The following is a 22,647-nucleotide window of genomic DNA, read 5'->3' on the forward strand; positions in this document are numbered from 1 at the left end:
TGGGTAATTGCCACAAAGTTCTGTGGCATACTGTGGTTTATGGGATAAGGTTCGGTTTGATGATTCTTATGACGACCCAACGGACCGCTCGCTCCTCCCTGGGAAAACCGGCAATTAAGGGGAGGATTTGAAATTTCGAGGACCTTTGATCTGGAGAGGAGGAGTCTTGTAGGAAGCAGCCATGTAGAGGATACAGGAGAAACACTGAGTTTTGCGTCTCAGACCGCCAGATAGTACAGGAGCCCGGGGCAGCCTAACCAGCATGACCTGGCTGCTCTATCAGCTGGTGTATAATCTCGCCTGCCTTGTAGTTCCAGGTGGTGCCTGGGTGGGGTCCTGCATGCCAGAACGGGGGGCTCTTCTGAGGTCACTGCTGGCTGCTGAATCCAAGGCTAGCCCCTCCAAACTGGCTCTTAGAAAATCGGAAGGAATTTTTCTCCCCCTTTTTTCAATCAAATACCAAAATGGATGTTAGCAATATAGAATCATAAAAACGCATCCTCTGAAATCCCCACTTTAACCACTGTAGCTCCTTCTAACGGAGTGAATGCGCCCTTGGATGCGGACGCTCTTCTCTTCAGGACTACAGAAACCAGAACCGCTGGTGAAGGGGTGAATGTGCCTTTGGACACAGACATTTTGAATCCAGTGGGGATGGATACTGTCTCCTCTGTCAGAAGTGCTGTGCCAGATGCGCATGCGGATGGATGACCAGTCACGAATGACAGAGGTTTTAAATAAAAGAAGAGAAAAGAGACAACGCCAGAAGGAGTGGAAACAGCTGGAGAGGGCAATGGAAGGGATCTCGATCTCTGGGGAGAAGGGAGAAAACAGATAAAGCTGGGACCTCTGGAGCGACCTCCAAACTGGTGAGAGAGAGTCATTCAAGCAATGAAGATTCTCGTAAGAGAGAATGCATTGCTGCTGACACCCCGGAAATGGCCCTCAAGAAACGATGGCTTTATAGTCAAGCTGTGAGGAAGGCAATTACTCTGTGGGTCGTCAGCAAGGATGACTCCAGACACATAACATCGGCAGATTCGGACTTCATCACTTCTATAATTGATGACCGAATTATCGATGGCTCCATCACCACCTGTAGGGCCCACAAAACAGTCCTGCAGCCGAATGGCCTCAACATTGCATGTGAGGACCAGAAGACTGTAGACGCCCTAAAGACTTTAATAAATGATCTACCTGGCCCTGAAGAAAATCATCCCGGTTATCACCATATAAAGAGGTTTTTCGCTTGGTTTCCTGGTAACAGGTTACTAAGATAACATCAAGCTCCTTGATGCCTGTAACAAGTGCCTGGATGTTAAGAAGATCACCATCAAGGCAGTCATCCCTGTAGACGAAGGTAACACACTGGTGCTGGGAGTGGGACCTGAGCTCATGGATTACCTGGAGGCCCAGAATTTCAAACTTTTTTGTGGTGCCCGTGGCTCTGTACAGCTGAAGGAACAGAGACAACAGGAGAAATCAATTCCTCTGCATCCTCCGAGGAAACAGTTGATGGAAGAAGGGGAGACCGAAAAGAAGTCGGAACCAAAGCTTCCTTTGGAGGCTCTGGGGAAGACCTCTGAACAGATTTCCCCTGTCACGACTTCATTTGAAGTCGTGGGTTAAGGATGCGGCTTTTAACTCTCTCCTAAAATCCTTCAGGGTAAGTTCTTATCTCTCATTTAACCTGTTTTAATGGTTAAGGTTAGTCAGCTAAACCTGCAACATAGCAGAGCAGCTTCATACAATTTAGCTGCTCAATTAGGTAAGCAAGACACTTTTGTTGCCTTAATTCAAGAACCTTGAGTGTACAAGGGTAAAATCCTTGGTAGGCCCATGAACGTACACTTCTTTTCGTCAGAGGGACCTAATAAAAGACCTAGAACTAGCATTTACATTTCTAAAAATATTAATATTCTGCAAGAATTTATAGATCTTGTGAGTTTCTGTGAAATAAACAATATTCCTATGATTATTGGTGGTGATGTTAACGCTCACCACCTATCATGGGGCAGTTCTGATACCAATACTAGATGAGCTAGAGGAGAAAATCTCATGGAACTTATAATGAATACCAATCTAACTTGAGTAAACAGGGGAAATCGACCCACCTTTGTCAACAGAAGAAGAGAAGAAGTCATTGACCTCACACTAATTTCTTCTGATATTTATAACCTTATTGAGAATTGGCATGTAAGTGACAATCCCTCACTTTCAGACCATTGCCTTATACAATTTTGTATTAGAGATAAAATTCCAGCTGAATGTTTCAGAAACATTAAAAACACAAATTGAGACGTTTATAAGGACTCCCTGGTTTCTAATGTCATTAACCTTCAGGTTTTAAACCATAATTGTTCAGCTGAGGACAGGATTCGTACACATTTCTGCACACGGAAATTAAGTACTTTTAAGGACTTTTAAGGACAATTAATGAAAAAAATTAAGGACCTATGAGCAAATGGAAACTGAATAAATTCAATTGAAGATATTATGTATGCCTGAATTTCACTTTTGTAATACCATCCTAAAAATAAAATAGATCCCTAAGTAGTACGCATTATTACTAAACATGAATTAACATAATTGTTAATAAGTTTGAGAATAAAATAAATTTTAACAGTTAGCTTTATTTATTCATTTATTTAATTTAATTTATTTATTTATTTATTTTTTTGTGCGTGTGTCTCATTTTGTCACATACTTGGTCAATCTAGAGGTTTAGTAAATAAGCAGGTAGATTTTTATGTCAAACTGCATAGGTTAAAATGAGAAGTCAGATCATAATCAGCATGATTCATAACAAAAGACTGACTGTTGTCACTGCTGCTGCTTGTCTAGAGAGAGACCTGCTGATTAGAACAAACCTGAAAGGCCTGATGTAGGCAAAGTTGGCAAGTGTTGAAAGTTAGTCAGGCTCTGTTTGATGCAGTTAGTGCCGTAGCTTTGCATACAGTTCCAGTTGTTGTAACCCAGTTAATATACTTTAAGGTTCCAATAAGCCATTAAAGCACCAGAGGTGATAAGTTGTTCTGTATTATTTTAAGTCTTAGTAGATGCATTAGAATGTTTTACTTGAATTTTTATATTTTATCTTGTGACCAAAGTGAGTATTAATGAAAGGCAGTAACTCGTTTTAATATGTAGAGATAATTTTTAAGGTTAAGCAGTTAGCTATAAATTAAATACTACCTAATAAAAAATTAGGTAGTTTGTAGTAAAAAATTAGGCAGCTTCAGAAAGGCTGGGATATTTTTGGCCACATTCTCGTGGACATATTCGAATCTAGCTTGGTTTTAGGATATGTTCCTAAGGCGTGGAGAACTTCACGAGGTATGTTTCTCCCCAAACCAGGAAAAAGTACATATGACAAACCAAACTCATTTAGAATGATTACCCTAACATCCTTCCAGCTCAAGCTGTTGAAACGATTGATTTTCTGGCCCCTTCAGTCAGATAATCTAAACCATACTTTTGGCTTAGAACAACACGATTTTAGGCCTGGCTTCTCCACTGAGTCGGCCCTACACCAACTGGTGTGGAGAATAGAAAAAATAATTATAGACGGACACTTTGCCATTGGGACTCTACTGGGTATTGCAAGAGCCTTTGATAACATCCGTTTCAAGAAAATACATAAGGCACTTATTGGAAGTCATATTCACCCTATGATAACTAGATGGGTCATCTTTATGATTAAAAACATTAATATCTGCATTAGTCTCACTGACTGTGAAGTAAAGAAAGATATTACTAAAGGGTGTCCACAGAGTGGTATTCTTTCTCCGTTCCCGTGGAACTAGGTATTCGACTCACTCTTAGTACTTCTAAGGGAGGAACCTAGCATGTCACAGGCTTATGCAGATGACCTTATTGTGTTACTACAGGGTTTCGTTATTGGAACCCTACACAATCAAGCTCAGCAAATCTTGAATAAAGTATCACACTGGGGTGAAACAAATGGCCTATCTTTCTCTGCTGAAAAATCAGAGGTCATAGTTTTCATGTGGAAAAAGAAATGGAAACTGGCAATCTGGTTACCCAGATTATCAGACGTAAGGAATGCATTAAATACCTAGGATGTTACCTGGACAGTAAACTCACATGGATCACCTATATAAAAGAAAAGGCACAAACAGCCACAAATGTACTAGTACTTTGCGGGCGAATCATTGGTAAACAATGGGGCCTTAACCCAAAATCTACTCTATGGATTCATACTGCCATAGTCTGGCCAATGCTTTCTTACGGATGCATGGTCTGGATCAATGTTATTAACAAAAGCACATATTTAAACATTTTACAAAAGGTGCAAAAGCTTGCTTGCCTATGCATTAGTGGGGCTTTAAACAGTACCCCAACTGCTGCATTAGAATTTTTATTGAAAATTCCACCCTTGAAATTATTCTTGAGCAGAGAAGCAATTAAAGCCATATATAGGTTGAATAAAAATGGCACATGGTGCCAAAGGACAGGTTTCGGTCATAAAAGCCACACTGACATATGCCTGGACTTGGGCAATGAGATCCCTATAATCTATATGCCCAAAGATGCAATTAATAAAACAATAGTTCCAGATAAACTATTCTCAACTTATATACCAAAAAGGAATGAGATAGAATCTCTAATTGACTTAATTTCAACAGGATCAATTGAATGTTACACAGATGGATCAAAATCCAGCTTCAACGGAGTTGGAGCTTTTATAAGAACCAAGGGATCTGGAGAAGATTTCATCTATACCTTAGTAAACTAACATTTGTTTTCTAAGCCGAGGTTCTGGCGATCAATATGGTCGCCAGGGAGCTCTTAGCTAAAAATACAGTTAATAAGAATATATATATTCTCTCTGACAGCTAATCAGCCATCCTTGCCCTGGTTAATCGTGTCAAGTTACAAAACTGTGTTTTGAACTGTACTCAAGATCTCAATTCTCTAGCTCAGGCCCATAACACCATTAGTTTATAAAGTAGCTAAAGATGCTTCACAACTACCCATGTCTGGCCCAGAACCATTTTACCCAGTTTCATATCAAACTGTTAAAAAAGAAGTAAGAAGCTAGATAAAGAACAAACATGATGATATATGGTCTAAACTACCAGACTGCGCTCATTCTTAATTGGTGCTCAGTACACTTAACTTATCAGGTAAACTCGTACACCTCAGTAGAACTAATTTACGCCAGGTAATTCAAATTGTTACTGGACATGCTTACCTGGCCAAGCACCTCCACAAATGTGGTCTTGTCAAATCTCCTCTCTGCCCAGCTTGTGGAGAAGAAAAGGAAATACCTTTTCACTTCCTGGGACGATGTCCGGTGTTTTCTGTCCCTAGAAACAAATTCCTTGGGTTTCCCTACATTAGCTTTAATCAAGCCCTTCTATACAAAGGGCTCTCTGGCATAATAGGGCTTCTGATGTATACTAAACACCTACAGGAAAGGTGAATTTAAAACCACACGAAACAAGCATTGAGACACCCTGTAATTTTTTTTTTTTTTTTTTTTTTTTGTGTGTGTGTGTGTGTGTAAAAGAAACTATGCAGGGATTTCTCTCTCATAGCTGTGTTTTGGAATATAATTTGGAAATAGATATGAAATCTTTATACACCACCTGGCCATTTGGCTTAAGAAAGTACCTCTGCCCTCCTTATTTAAATAATTATTTACTTTATTTTATTTTAGACTTGCCATCGCAACCTTGTTTGGTCAAGGGTTTGCGTTTGGTGGTTGAGGGATTGAATCAGCTCTTCACCCAATTGAGAAGTTATAACGATTTAACCGACACCCTGAATTTAGAGATGGGATCTTTTGCTGATACTATATATTTGGTGTCAGTTTGAGATCTTATCTATTTATTTATTATTTACCTTTCACGGGAGTTACCATTTAAAACCTTTGATTTAAATGATCAAATGGCGGAAGAGCAATGGGCAACATCGCCTAAGCTCTTTTCCTTCTTTTCATAAGAAGGAAGCACCACTAATGTTATGTTATCACAAGATTGGCAACAAAAGCAAAGTTGTTTTGCTAAATTTTGTCTTACTCCTATTGCATACTAAATTGTATTAGTTATTTATTATACCTATTTATTTCTTGCACATGCTTCAAAGTAATCAGAGTCCTAAATAAATAAACTCCCACATATACTTAAGGCCGGTGCTCGATACCGCCTTGTGCAGTCTCTATGTGTCCTAAATTCTGCTACAAAGCAGCTTTCCTAAGTTCTAAATTTTCACCGTGCCTAAACTTTGGATCTCAGTGCTTTCCCTAAATCATAAGAACTTCTCATCCCTTAATTTTGCCATTTGGTGCTTCCCCAAATTCCAAAAATTTCGTATTACCTAAATTCTGCCGTGTGCCGATATATTCCGCCGCCACTTCCGAGTTTATGGTGAATAACATATCAGTTATTCTTAATTAAAATAGCACTAAATGTAATCTTTTGGCCTATGCGTTTCATTAACAAAATCCATTTTCAGCATATGGAAAGAAATTTTTGTTGAATTTTTCCTCGTCAACATTTCTTATAGCATTTAAAAATCTATAATCATCGCCAAGCGTAAAGCTGCATACAAGATTGCCATACTCTTGTTATTCAATTACTAATATAAAAAAAGTTTAGACAACCCAGCATGAGTTATTGATAAACATGCAGTGATAAAAGCAAAATATAATAAATAATAACTCGCCAGGCTGGCATCAGGGATATAAAATAGGTGAATGTTTGGTTTGAGATGTATGCCAAGTAGATACTCGGCTATAGAGCCAAATTATTAATCTCACAAATTTATGCTTACATGATTGTTTTTCCATAACGAGGTATTTTATTTAGTGCCTAAGTGAAATTAAGATTCGGAATTTTTAAGTGAAAATCTCCCCATTTTATTATGGAAAGAAATATTAAATGTGCATGTGTAAAGCATTAATAAAATAAATAAATAAAAAAATGTTTGTGGCTTTGAGGTTCGGATTTTAGATCATTCCGGATTTCGGACTTTGTACTGTATATGTTTTATTCCATCAAACTCAACTATATATATTTAATTACACAGAAGTTCTAAAACTTCATATACACACAGAAAGATGTACTGTATTAAAAACTAAACAATTAATCCATACGGGAAAGGGTATAAGTCTTAAGAGATAACTTAAGTATAGGTGTAATGTAATGATACACATTAAAATATTACAGACATTGAAAATTAAAATTCTGTATCTATCGAACTATGTATGCAATGCTCAATACTCACCTAGAAAAGCTGTTAAAGGTTGAGTAAAAATAGATTATACAGGGTTCACAAACATTTCTGAACACGGAAATTACGTACTTTTAAGGACCATTAATGAAAAAAATTAAGGACCTATGGGCAAATGGGAACTGAATAAATTCAGTTAGAAATATTATCTATGCCTGAATTTCACTTTTGTAACACCATCCTAAAAATGAAATAGATCCCTAAATAGTGTGCATTATTATTAAACATGAATTAATGAACATAATTATTAATAAGTTTGAGAATAAAATAAACTTTATGCAATTTATCAAGTAGCATTAAATATTTTACACTTACGATAATTGGTCATATTTGAAAGAAGATAAGCGGTATTTACGTTTTACTAACAATTAGCTTTATGATGATTTTTTTTTTTTAATGTCTCATTTTGTCACATACTTGGTCAGTCTAGAGGTTTAGTAGCAGGTAGATTTTATGCCAAACAGCATAGGTTAAAATGAGAAAAGTAAGATTATAATCAGCATGATTCATAACAAAAGACAATGTTGTCAATGCTGCTGATGAAACTGAGAAACTAGAGAAAACTGATGGATATTCTGAGGGAATTACACGGGAAAAACTCTATGAAAAATTAAGAAGACATATTTTTAGTTAATTACATAGCCAATTTTGCTTTTGCTAAGAGCTGTTTCATAAATTGTGCTTTATAGCATTATACCTTGGTTTATTTTTCAGATTCAAAATATTGTATAATAAGTTGCCAAAATGAAACTTTATAATGTGACAGCAAAAAATGAAAATGTTTTATTTTAACACTATTTTTTAAAAATATAATTTCAATATATTATCATTATTTTAATGGAATTAATCAATGTTAAAATGTTTTAAAAAAAATCGTCGAAAAATTCTCAGATCTCGGAATTAAAAAGTTTCTTATAGAAACCGATCTTAAAATCGCCAAAATGTTGAAAAGCTGCCAATTTAGAACCGTTTAATAAAAGAATTCACACCCCAAAAGCGAAAAGTTGCTTAAGAGCTCTTTACTAGAAAAAATGAATTTCGAAAAGCTCATGTTTCACTTCTTGCTTAGAAACTCGCGTATCCCATCATTTATATTAGGAATAGAAACAAGTTATAACTCATGAGCCCATTCAAAAGATAACCATATATATGGCAGTGACTCGCCAAAAATATTCCTCAAAATGCTAATTCACACTCAAAATGACAGTAGTAAAAACAGTCAGAAGTTTCAGATGATTAAAATTAAGGACCTTCTGCTGATTTGGGCCAAAATTAAGGACCAAAAATCAACTCCAAAAAATCTAAGGACTTTTAAGGACCATACAAACCCTGTTATAGGAAAGAAACTGATATTTGATTTGATAAAATGGCAGGTCATTTGCAAGTTTCACCTATATAAATCAATTAATACTGCAGTGATCTTAAATTAATCAATAGAATCTAGAAATTCACTCTAAAAAATTAATTTTCAAAACTACTGTGATATATTTCAAAATGATAATGAATGAAATATTTAGTATTTGCTTTTAGGTTTAATAACTTTATGCAGGGGGGGATTTGGGGGGGGGGCAATTAAAAACTTGAAAGTGTGATTTTCCTTATAAAGACAACGATGAATAAACAAAGATGACTAAAGTTTACATATACTGAAGAAATAAGAAAATTATCGGTATTCTTCCCTTTCCGGGTCTGAATTCAGAAAATGTATGTATAAGTGTATTGCATTTAAGTATGTATGTACATTAGAGTTTTATTTTGCAAGGCAAAAAATAAAATGTAAAAATTTTTCAGACTTTGCTTACTCCTCAAGTCTCAATGATGTAAAAGATATATACACCAAATTTCAAGATTTGATAATATTTAGAGATTGCACATTTTGATAAGTTTTGTAAAAGCAAGCAAAAAGTAGATCTTTCGATGTTAATTACTTATATTGGGAAAACTAGAAATCACAAACGCCAAATAATATTAAAACTAGATATTATGATTAATAGGTAATATGATAAGCAAAACATGCGTTACATTAATCAACTATGAACAATGCAATCCCTTCTTTAGTTCATTTGGTGATGCTCCACTACCCTCAGCAAGAATTGTTTTTGTTGTATATTCCTAAATGAGTTGTTCAACATTCTTGTGAGAGAAATTCTTCATTTTGTGGTATCATTGAAAACTTTAAGAGTGTTCACATGGCTTCCTAGAAAATCACTGCAGTATTCTATCACATTGTGGATCCCAAACAATTCAAATAATATTTGTGTTTTATAAGTAACAAAATAGCTCAGGTCTTTTCCTTCAAAACTAAATTTTTTTTCAATCTAATCATTTCATTTTCTTTTTCATTGCAGGTTTGGTTGCAAAATTTTTAGTCATATTTTCCCTATCAGCCCGAGTAATAACTTTCAATTCTGTTCAATTCTGTTTAAGTCAATTCTGTTTTTGTTTCTGACAGATACCAGATGTCTCTTAACATGATGTCTTTGGTATGGCACTTGACACTTGCATCTGAGTAAGTACTCAGAAGCTGTAGCATATCTAAGTCATTCTTTGGAGCAGACTAACTTACAGATGCCTCATGCCAAAAGCAAACAATAAATGAGGCTAACAAAATGTGCAACCTGTTTCATTCCTTTCAATTTTCATTGAGGAATATTCAATTGTTTAGTGAAGAAGACAATTGCATATATTTGCCTTCATCATGCAGAGCCCTGGGATTCAAAAACTGAAGTCATTTTGAGATCAACCTCTTAGGTCCAAGAATAAGAGTTGTAATAACTCTTAATAGTCTTATCTTGGATGACCTTCCATCTTTTAGGACATTTTGGACATAGTTAACCATTCTCACTTGTTTTTGTAGGAAGTCTTGAACGGGACTTTCTTCATCCAGCATTGTAAAATGCGACTTCTTATCAAATAAAGCTCAGAGACTTTCGAACTTCTGAAAAATCTAAATGTCACGACCACTTAATGGTATGGCACAACACACCTCAAACTCTCCTTTCAATATTAATTTAGAAGTCAAACAATATTAGCAAACAGTCTCCTTTCAATATTAGTTCCTGAGTGTGATGATGGCAAGCTCACCACAACAATATTCGTTTGAATTCCCTTTCAATTCTGATACATGACCCTTGGATCCCTCCATCAGTACAAAGCACTTCAATATTAGAGATTTCACTAGCTTGAAATCAAAGTGATTAATGTGTGTAACCCTCCAAATATTATCCAATCTTGAAATTTGGCATATCACTTAGACTCAGGGTGTAAGCAAAGTCATGTGAAAATCACATATTTAGAAAAATGAAACACCCTAATGTATATATGTGTGTGTATATACATACACATGTGCACACATACATACTTTTCTGAACCTAGTCCCAGTAACAGAAGAGTACCAAATTGTCTTCCACACACTTACCGTTGCTGCTGTTTTCTCATCAAACCGCTTGCACTGTTGCAGAACTTTATACAGTTCTCCACCAGGAGCATATTCTAGAACTAGATAAACTCTGCTTTCATCGTAGAAATATCCATATAATCGAAGAATGTTTGGGTGCCTGAAGATTAAAAAAAATTAATAAAGGACTAAACAAGTATACATACATATTTTTTTAAAATAAACACACATCGGAATTTTTTTAAAGATTTTCAACAGGTGGAAAAATTATCAGACAAACCTTACAGCTTATAAATATGTCACAAAAATTAGATAAAATATGTAAATATTATAATTTATCATTTACTGTCTTAAATATACATAAATATAAATGTAAGCATGGTACTTCTTTACGAAAGCAGCTACCATACAGGCTTTTAGCAACATTTCAAATTAACTTGATAAAAGAATAATGTGCCAATTTTATATGGCACTACAAATTTGGGGTTTTACACTTTAGGAGAGGAGGTTCTTTTTCACCTGAAAGTAAATTTAAAATGGTCACTATTTCAAAGGGACATAATTTTGAACAATAATGAATAACATCATAAGCTCAATTTTGCAGTCTATAATGAGTCTGAAAATCAAACACAGTACATCCTACAAATCTGGCGATTAAGTTTGATACATGTGTATGGTAATTTTTATTAAATATAAATAACAGGCTTTTATTTTAAATTTTAAAAGATATACCATTATTTTCAATATTTTATACCAATTCAGATATTACCATGGCTTATTTTAAGCACCTCTACAGTCATGCAAATTACAACTTCATTTCTTTCTTCCTCCTTCATGCAGACATTTAAAAAATATTAATAACTACAATACTAACCGCTGGAGAAGGTAAAGAACCATTCTTGTACTTACTTCTGTGAGTGATGGGAGAGGTTGCTGATCTAAGCGAATTTGATAGAGGGCAGATTGTAATGGCCAAAGACTCGAAAAGAGTATCTCTGCAACTGCACGACTGATAGGTTTTTCATGATATGCCGTTGTTAGTACTTATAGATAACTTAAGTGGATAAATGACATTGAAACCAGCAATAGATTCCAAGGTTTCGGAAGTCCACACATCAATAAAGAAAAAGGACGTTGGAGACTGTCCCGCTTGGTGCAGTAAAATCGGTGCCAGACAGTAGCTCAGCTGACATTGTGCAGGTCCAAGAGCAAGTGTTTCTGAACAACACACAGGTCAAGGAACACCGCTGGATATGGGACTGCGCAGCAGACATCCCACTCGTGTGCTTCTGTTGACCAACCGTCATTGTTAACTATGCCTACACTAGGCCTGGAAATGTGGAGATTGGGCCATATATATAAGTGAAAGACAAGTTACATAGTCTGATGAATAACAATTTCTCATTCATCACAATGATGGCCATGTCAAGGTATGCCATCTTCCAGGCAAACAGTTGCTCCCCCCTTTCCCACACAGCAAGTCATACACAGGTTGGTGGTGGTAGTATCATGCTCTGTGACCCTTAATTGTGGTAGAACAGACCATGAAAGCTTATGAACTATCTGAACATAATTGTGGATCAATTGCACCCTTAGATGCCATATCTTCCCAACTGGAAATAGAATCTTCCAGCAGGACCACATCCCATGTCATAAGGCTTGAATTGTGTTGGAGTGATTCGGGGAGCATAATGCTGAATTCCAATTAATGTCCAGGCCACCTAACTTGTCAGATCTTAACCCGATACAGCAAATTTGGCATATCATGGAGTGGCAGCTCAGAGCTCAAGCACCACCATGTTGGAATATCTCGAATTTGCATGACCGTGGCTTATAGATTTGGTACAACCTAGCTCCAGACATTTCCAAGAACTTATAACATCCATGCCAAAGCAAGTTGCAGCTGTTTTGCAAGCCAGCAAAGGTTGTACAACGTGTTATTGAGTAGGTTGTCATAACGTTTTGGTCTTCAGTGTATACTATCTACCAATAAGTATTGAGACAAGTGTGATAGAAGAGAGGAAAAAATATTCATATCCAATAATTGGTAAAGCCTCCATAAACAGCAATCACAGACTCAAGCCTCCAGAGCATTCTTTCCACAAGTCCTTGTATGATGACTACTGGTATTTTCTTCCACTTAGCTTGGAGAAGACAAGCAAGTTCCTTTACTGATGTTGGATGGCTGTTGCACTCTTTAATTTGGTAATCTAATTCATCTCAGAGGTTCTCAATAGAGTTTAAATCTGGGCTCTTGGAAGCGCAGTCTGTTCGGTTAACCCTGTTGTCACCACACCAATCCATGATGGATCTTGCAACATGACAGCGGATGTCGTCATCCTGAAAGTAACGTGGGTCCAGCCCATAAAACTGCCACAATGTAAGAAGCATACTGTCACCCAAAATATTGCAGTAGGAATTGGGGTTGAGTTTATCATAAATTTAGACCAAGGTCCCCATCCATACCACGAAAAACAACCCTAGACAATAATTCCACCTCTGCCAAACTTCACTGTGGACAAAATACATTCTGGCAGAAAGCATTCTCCAGGTAGATGCCACACCCAGATCCTGCCATCTGAATGGTATGGGGTGAAACTTGATTTGATACTCCACCGAATCTGTTTCTACTGATCTACGGTCCACTGTTGACGTGCTTTGCACCATACTAACAGAGCAGTGCAGTTGGACTTTGTGATCAAAGGATTATTGGGCAGTAGCACAAGAATGAAAACTACATAGATGTGCTCCCTAACAGATGATACCGACAGGAACAACACTCCCGGATGCCTGTTGAAACTCTTGGAGTATATGGGCTATCAGTTGGGTGCAGTTCTCTTACAATCACTGCTCATCTTTCACTTCTGAATCACATAGGCTACTGTTAACTTTCGGTAATTCAACTTATAGATATGGCCCTTAAGGTTAGGCAATATCTGCGACACCTGATGATCACACCTTTCCAGAAATCAGATAACTGTGCACTTCATGGAGCCTTGTATGTGACTAACTACAATGTTGTTTCCCAGATGATATTTAATGCTAGAGGGCATGACTTACAGATATCATGCATCTGAATGTGTGTCCAAATACTTATTTGCACATAGTGTACATTGCTTAAAAGAAATTTTTAATTCCAGTTATCTCAAACCAAGTAAAATGTTTTTGATGAACTGAAGTTAAAAAACATACCAAGGTATTGTAATATAGGAAGTCATGTCATATATCAGAGATTTATATTATAAAAGAAAGTGAAGGTCTCAAGACTTCAGTTTGCATTTGCAAACTTCAGGGGTGTGCTAACTATAAGAGCAGATCAGTAAATTACTAAAGAAATTCAATTTAAATGTAGATTTCTTCAGCAACTCAGTTTGTTTATAAGCTTATAGAATAGCATTTTGTCATAAATTTAAGAAAAAGAAAGAAATTTTTACCTTAAATGCGACTGAATTTCTATCTCCCTCCTGAGTTGGTGTTCTACACCATGGCTCTGCAGTTGGGATTTGAATAAAACCTAAATCATGTTGAGAAAAATTCACTTAAAAAGCATAAAAAAAAAAAAAAAAAAAAAAAAAAAAAAATCAGCAATACTTTTCAAATTACAAGCCTACAAAATAATTTCACCCATAAAAAAAATTTGAATACCTAACAATAAGTTTAAATTTGATTATTTCTTCATTCTGTCCTAAAATTAGAATCTATTTATAATATATATCTAAACTGCATCATACAACCTCATGTAATGCTGCAATGCATATACCTTTTATCCAGTCACTGAATAAGATTTCCGTTTGCAACAATATATTATGTAATAGACTGGAGGAGTTTATTGCATAGATAGAATGATGACAGTTAGACAGATGTGCTGTACATTCAACATAATGTTATTACTGAATAAAAATTCTTTAGACACATGATCTGATTCGCATACCACCATACAATTTTTAAAAGCTTGCATTTTAAATCATAAAACAGACAATAGGCAGAAGCGAGTGGTGACATATTACTTTGATGCAGGAAAGTGGGAGAGCCCATGATGCATTTAGCAGAAATCTTATTCTGTTAATGGACAACAGACGTCTGCATTGCAGGGTTACATAAAATTTTATGATAGATTAATTTTGAAATGACAGTTTAGACTGATATTATAAACATTTACTAATTTAAGAGAACAGAAAGGGGAAGTCGATTGCTTTTATATTTTGTATCTTACATACACACATACACATATACTATTAAAACAAAATAATAATTTTCCATATTAAAAGACAAATGCAAAAGAAGTTGAGAACCAGTAAAAAACTAAATTACAATTTAAGTGAAAATAAAGTAGCTAAAATATTAGAGCTAAATATTACCAAATAGCTAAAATATTAGAACGGGTAGAATGAACAATTTTTGTTCTCTTCAGTGGAATGGACAAAAATTACTTTGCAGAAGTGCAAACAAAAAGATCAGATAGACTCAATTGGTTAAGTGTTTAGGAAACTATCAACTCAAAACTTATTTAAACCACTGAAAATTCTGAATTCTATTTTCTGCAATGTCATTTTATACATTCTTGCATTTAACAGCACCAAGGTAAATAGAGAATACACCCTTTACAATTTTTATAAGAAAAAGAACACTTAGCCCTAAATTCTTACTTCCTTGTACGAAGTAAAAAGGAAGTATTGTAATCGCGAAAAGTTTCAGGCAGCATATTTCAACGAAAATATCCCATTTTGACCTCTTTCAAATGCAATTTAACGATGTATTTCCTTGATATATGTACGTAAGGACAGAATAAAACACTCTTTTAATCCAAAAAAATTATAAAACTGCTTTAAAATGAATTCTGAAGAGAATTTTTCGCGGCGTCTGTACGAACGTACGTGCATATCTCGCATAACTCAAAAATGAATAGCCTCAGAACGTTGAAATTTTGTATATAGGACTGCTATAACATGTAGCTGTGCACCTCCTATTTTGGTTGCAATCGCCCGCACCAAACGTATATAAATATATTTATATATACATCCACTCTGTTACCCGGCTCAGTGATCTCCGTTCCTTTACTCTTATATGTTTGTAAATTGTACATTTTTTGCTTTAAAAATGATTGAATTATGTTGTTCTTATCTTCCGGTTAAGGTTTTTATGCCTTTCGTAATTCTGGAAGCAATAGTTGTACAATTATCAACAATTTAAAAGCTGCTTAAGTGCAGTTAAGTTTTAAATAACATGGCGGACATATTTGTTTACATTTGAAACTGCAGAATAGTAGATTTGTTGCCAATCTAGAGAGGCTAAGCTTTGCAACAACAAAGATAACGCCTTCATTTATTATTTAAATCATGCTTAATCTTTTCTGGAATTTTTTCGAGGAAATAAGCGTTTAAGATTTACTTCGTAATTTTTAATACAGATATTTTGAGTTTTTATGTATTTTTGCCTTGTTGCTAAGTGAAAACTGAATTAATTGAATGAGAAATACTCAATCGTCTGTGAAAAACTGTTTCTTTTTTTGTTTTGTTTGCTTAATTTCTTTTATACATCATTCTAGCTTTATTATAGCATTTGAATAAAACATGTGGCAACGATTAGATAATTCTTTAAATGATATAAATTTTGTGCATTCTAAGTTATAATACGAACGAAATATAATAGTGTTAAGTGAACCTAGCGACAGAGTGTCGCTATGGTAAACAAAGTGAATTTTAAAGAATGCATTTATTCTTTGGTGGTTTATGCGGTGTCGGCGAAGCAGATTTAATTCAATCCAATAAGTTTAAATGAAATGGAAGAAAAAATGCGTATAATTTAATATTCCGTACAAGGACTTCATGTGGTGTGCACATCAGATTTTTTTTATTTATTTTCTTTATTTAAGCAAATACAGATCAGAAAACTCACTTTTAAAGCTACAACAAATTTGCTTTTTCTCTCACGGGCTAAGTAAACGTTACCAAATTTTCCTTTTCCCAGTGGTTTCCCTATATCAAAGTCATCAAGTGTCCATCTCTTCTTCCTGAAAGATATTGTTTAATAAGTATTTAAATTGCTTCTTTTTCCCTACAATTATACAGAGTTATTAAAAATTTGTATATAAATTTTAAGACAGATACAGAATTTATGCTAAGAAACCGTATTTGTATAAAAAACATGTCTGGATGCCACCTTGAATGTGCTAGAAGACATTATCTGGCAGGAGATTAGTTGGACGATTCAAGCTATTTCCATTTAAATTGATGCTTGTGAGTGAGTAGGACATCATGAAAGTGGACTGGTGAGCATTTGTCTGCAAGATATTGAAGCAGAAATGAATGAGCAAAGATAGATATGTGCCAGGAAGAGTTCCACAAAATTGTGTGCCAAATCAATCTGCAGCAAAGGCTGACTGAAAGATGAAATAGATATGATTTTGATTAAGAATAAAGGACACAGCTACATTGAAAGAAGTGGTTGCTTATCAAAATGCTACTAAATGCATTCCACATATGCAAGCCATTTCACATAGATGAGTAATCAAAATATAACACTAATTTTTTTTTAGCATTGAGTCTGCCAGTGAGATAACAGTAAGGAGTTGCTGATATGTTCATCTTAGGAAAAAAATAAGATTAATTAAATAAGATTAATTTCGAAAAAGGCATGATCATAGACTTAAGAACTCTGATCCAACACATCTGAAATTGATTATACTCTAGGCCAGGGGTTCTCGACCGGTGGTACGCAAGAGAAAAATAGGTGGTAAGCAAAGAGGCAAAGTATTTTTAACTATTAAATTCAAAAATTAAAACTCCAACAACCTGATTGAGTTTTTCTCTAACACTCGTAAATTTATGAGATCTGAGCTTTATTCAAGAGTGGTGGTGGTACTAAATGTTTTCAATTTTTGTTTAGATGGTATGCATTAGTCAAAAGGTTGAACTGCTCTAGGCTTTTCTAATAGTATCCCGGGTGTTTAGAGAATGGCAGTTGAGGAAGAGTGGAAAAGTTTCAGGCTGGAAAGACAATTTTGAACAAAACATGCTAGTGAATGAAAGCATGTGGCAGCTGGCACAACTGTTTATAAATAAAAGCATAAAATTGCAGCTAAATACAATTCAGGTGCATTAGATAGCATATTCAAATGCATAATATAATGGACTTTAAAAATGGAAGAGTTTAATAGCAGCATGTTTATGCTATGACTGACAAACAGAAAATCATTGTTGCCTGCAGGTGCTGAAACACCAAAACTGATTCGTGACAAAAAAAAAAAAAAAAAAAAAAAAAAACTGCTTGGCCTAATAAAATTTGGTTCTTGCTCCACCATGAACATAAGATCAGAATATATTGCAAACAGAACAAATTCATAGACCCTCTTTAGCCTAATGATAATTTTGCAAGTTGTGGCCATGGAATTATGGTCTAGGAAATATTTTCATGGAGTACAGCAAGTCCGTTGATGGCTGATAATAGCTATCAGCACCATAGTTTACCTCAATGTTACTACTGATCACATAGACTAATTTATGACTGCGATAATCCTTGATACAGATGGTCACTTTCAGCAAGACAATGCATCTTGTCACTGCGCATGACTGATCTCATATTGGTTTGAAGACCATGATATACTTTCATGGTCAGCTCAGCCCTCTGACTTAAGCCCCATTCCGCATTCTTGGGATGAAGTACATAGAACAAACGATGTGCACAGTTGGACTGGAAGAAGTGGCTGTATATGAAATGCTACTGAATGCAGTCTACACACAAGCTATTTGACATTTAAATGATGCTTCTAAACCCAATATGTGACAAGTATTACATGTTAGAGTCCTGACATCCCTTTCAGATTCAGTTGTTGGAGGCATGAGATCAAAATCAACAAATGAAATTTAAATGCCAGTTTTTGCAGTTGTATGCAGCAAAGCTGGACCTATAAAGTTTGGAAATGAATGAAATTAGTGCCAATATTATGTCAACATGAGCTAATATTCCTCAGAAATGATATCAGCATCTTATTGAGACACCCCATTCAGAAGAAGAGTGGCTGTGATCAAAGTTAAAGTTCGACCAATGTCCAATGTATTATTAGAAGGCGTTTGGTTAAGCAACAAGGGACACTGCAAAATAAAGATTCAACACCTATTTTGTTAGCCAGAGTTTGAAATATATTTGGCCATATCTTCTGTCACGACTTAATAAATACAGATAGAAGTGGGTGGAATACAAGAAATTCACCATTTGTTGTACAGGTAGAGTCCTGCTGAACTAACATGTGCAGTTCTGCCCCAGTTTTGAGAGAGAACGCCCTCAGGTAGCAGTTTAAGTATCTCTCACCACCATCTGAAGAAGACTTTTGGCTAGTTGTATATTTTGAATGCTTCCTTGCCACACAGACACTATATGCTTATAAGCATCCATGCCTTCTCCTAGCTCATCAATATGGCAGTCAGCAAGGTAACTCTTATGACTTAAACAGATTTACACGATGCTGTAGGAAATACCCTATGAAGTCCCAACATACATTTGCTGCTATGTGGGATTTCATATGTGATATGTAAGAGTATCTGAATATTTTCTCACCCAGATGTATTAGCTGAACAGTCACATCAGTTGGAACAATAATCAGCACACATTTCCTACTCATATATTTCTCTACAATTATCTCAAGAATTTTGTCTGCGAGACTTCCACTGAATTTGCCACAGACTCCGTCACAAGATTATAAAGGCAGCTGTACCCCACCAGTAGCTGAATGTGTAAGACCATCGAATACTGGCATTTTGTCATGGGCTTGATCCCACTTGAATGCACTGACTACATGGCTAGTTTTCCCTATGTGCAATATGAATACAAGCCAGATTTCCTTAGAAAGTTCTCCAAGAAGGCATGTAACCCTTGCACGCTTTTCCATATTTGAATAACCTAACCTTTCAGGCAGCTGGATATGTCCACAATAGACTTAGCATTTTTTCAGATGTTTATTGACCTACATACAGACATTGTAAGATATATAATGCAATTAAGTGAAAGAACTGAGAGTGCTTTCTATTTCTTTGAAAATAGATAGCTAATATGTCATAAAATAATCCTTTTATTCTTTTTATTCATTTATTTCTAGCATCTCCAGGTGGCCTTCTCGCACATATGTTGATAGATTATTAGTTTGTTCATGTGTGCCAGACCCATCTCTCAATTTATACTAGACATTTGAATTACTATGCATAACATTAACTATTGTGATAAAACAATAATTTTGAATAGCAAAAGTAAGGGTAAAAATAGACCACATTTGCACAGTATTTCCCCCACAGATAAGAAAAATGGTAGTAAATCAAAATTCTGAACATTTTCTAAATTTTCATTGCATAACAGTTTACCCTTAACATATATTCCAAGCAAAGTCATTTAAGTAAAAAAGAAGAACATTTCTGAAATCAGGAGACGGGAAATTGGTTCATGCAGCCATCCTTTAACAGTAAAAGGCTTAACTAACCCGCATACTCGGAAATTGCCGAATATTCCGTATTGTTGAGCGTAACTGGAAAAAGAGCAGGGGGGGGGGAGATTGTAGCTGTTCTTTAGATTTCTTGGCTAAATAAATGATTTTGACATTTCGATATGTGCATCATATAAAAATAGACCAACGGAACTGAGAAATATTCTGTTTAGAAAACACAGTAAAGCTCTTTTAAGTGTTCATAAATAAATCTCAGACTGAACATCAAAATTAATAATCTCTGCAAAATACCGCAAACGGTATTGGGCAATACGTGCGTCCTAATTCTTCCATACGTGACATTACGCAATAGGAACCAGAATCAACAGCTGCCGCTATTCAGAGAATAAAAAACTAAATAAAGGAAAAGAAAGAGACTTACTAATCTGGGGTGTTTTTGATTCTAATTTTGAACAGACTGCGTTAAATTTTCAGAATAGAATCATTCTTCACTTGGGTTGGGTAGACCGCAAAACTTTTAGTCCTATTCAATCCAGATTGGACAGTGGGAAAAAAAAAGTCCGCTGCTTCAACATTAGAGATATTGCGGAGAAAAGGGAGAACCTCCCAACCTCCGCACTGTATAAGGTATTGGGCTTAAAAAAAAAAAAAAAAAAAAAAAAAAAAAAATTCTGACTATTTGATTACTTTTCTTTTATTTAAGCCATTCCGAATATTATTCCTTAGAAAGCTAATCTGTGCAAAAATATATCCATTTTTGGAAGTTTATCTACACTTCAGCAGCTATTACAACTATAGTATTATAAATATTCATACATATACTCACAATATAAGCATAACGATCATAATAAACACGAATATGAACTGACCACGCGGAACGATAATGCAAATTATTAAAATCTTGATATAAATTCAAACGTGTGTAGTATTTGGGTGGGAGGAAAAGAATACTGAATGTACCGGAATTTTCTACGTTTTTTGCAATTCTTTGACCAATAGAACGACGTGCACCTGTCTGTACTCTGTGCACCATAGGTTACGTTAATGCAGAGAAAGGGGGAAAAGCTATTTCCGGGAGTATGATTCACCATCTGATGTTCCATATAAGGAAGAAAAGTTCTTTATTTAGTTTCGGCTTTGGTACAGGTTTTAAAGAAAAAGTAAGCACCTATATGGGCCTTTATATTTTATTTTCAAATATAAGGACTTACAATAAATGATTTTGACATTTCGATATGTGCATCATGTTGCACATATCGAAATGTCAAATATCGAGCACTTGTAAGGACGGCTACAAACCCTGTTAAATGAGAGAAAATTTCAAATTCCAATACAAAATATTTTCTTTTTTGACTATTAGCTTTAAAATATTAGTTATGATCAATTTATAAACAATCGCCATATTTAAATAAATAAAAGGCAGGCATGCTAACAATGCACTTTTAATGATAATTTGCCAATTGTAAGATTATCTACAAGATTCAAATGAAAACAGAAATTAAAGAAAAAAATTACTATCATAAAATTAAGCATCCAACAACTGCTTTTTTCAGTATAAACAAAGACAAATTGCTTTTAAAGACCACTGGATGCTTTCTTTATAATAAGCTTATATACTAACGCACACCTATTAAACAAACTGTTGCATTCCATGGGTTTGTTGATGCTTCTTTTAAAAATAACTTCAATAAACCAATAGAAAATGACAATATATGTATAATAATATATCATATATAATTTGTTGTATATAATAATAAATATATTTTGCTAATTACTTAGATATATTTATATGTGATGAAAAAGGAAGTTAGAAATACTAAAGTAGGAACAACGAGATGTAGAAACTCTGAAATTCCGATGGAGAAGCTTAGAATGCAGATCTGTATGGAAGAGGAAGAATTCTGATTGCGTAGAATGCTAAAATGCTGAATCTATAATAACTAAGAAACTTGGCAGCCAAGTAAGATTTAATATTCACGTTTATCGCAATTGACGTTTGAGGCTACAATTTACATAGCATTCTTATCATGTCCATTCAAGAAAATTTACAATTTCGATAGAAAGAGAGCACACTGAAAGAGCATCATCACAGGAAGAGAGGCAGAAGTTAAAGTGCTCAATTATCCAGCATGGAAGCTTACCAAGAGAAGGTTTTGGTTTAGGTTAGAAAGGTTTCAGTTCTTCAAGTTCCAAATTAGATACATCATGCAAGCCACGTTATATACATTAATCTAGAAATGATGTAATCCAGGAAAGTTATTACAATTTTTTGAATACAGAGAGGAAATACCAAATTAAAAATATTACTAAATTAAATTATAAAGCTGATTTACATATTTTTTAAACTTACAGCCGCCAACAAATAAATAAAACAGCCTAATAAATAGTTACAAATAGCTGAAGGAGAATACAGATACAGTACAAAGTTCGAAATCCGGACGTCCATTATCCGGAATGATCTAAAATCTGGACCTCAAAACCACCAACGTAGGCTTTACGCATGCGCATTTGATTCCCCCCTCCGTACATAATAAAACATCTGGAGAGTCCCGATTCTTAA

General features: G+C 35.0%; 1 protein-coding gene across 2 annotated transcripts in view; it reads right to left on the reverse strand.

The window, feature by feature from the left end:
• LOC118205498 (aurora kinase C-like) overlaps positions 1-22,647 on the reverse strand; it is a 62,627-nt gene that overhangs the window by 18,338 nt on the left and 21,642 nt on the right. For both annotated transcript variants that reach the window (XM_085814597.1, XM_085814598.1), the window contains 3 exons: positions 16,553-16,667; positions 14,092-14,171; positions 10,679-10,817 (listed from right to left, as the gene is read on the reverse strand). In XM_085814597.1, coding sequence (XP_085670723.1) covers positions 10,679-10,817; positions 14,092-14,171; positions 16,553-16,667 — 334 coding nt within the window. The remainder of the gene's footprint in view (positions 1-10,678; positions 10,818-14,091; positions 14,172-16,552; positions 16,668-22,647) is intronic.

Source organism: Stegodyphus dumicola, chromosome 4 (assembly GCF_044657685.1).
Source record: "Stegodyphus dumicola isolate Sdum_Otavi_A_Nest chromosome 4, ASM4465768v1".
Classification (NCBI taxonomy): domain Eukaryota; kingdom Metazoa; phylum Arthropoda; class Arachnida; order Araneae; family Eresidae; genus Stegodyphus; species Stegodyphus dumicola.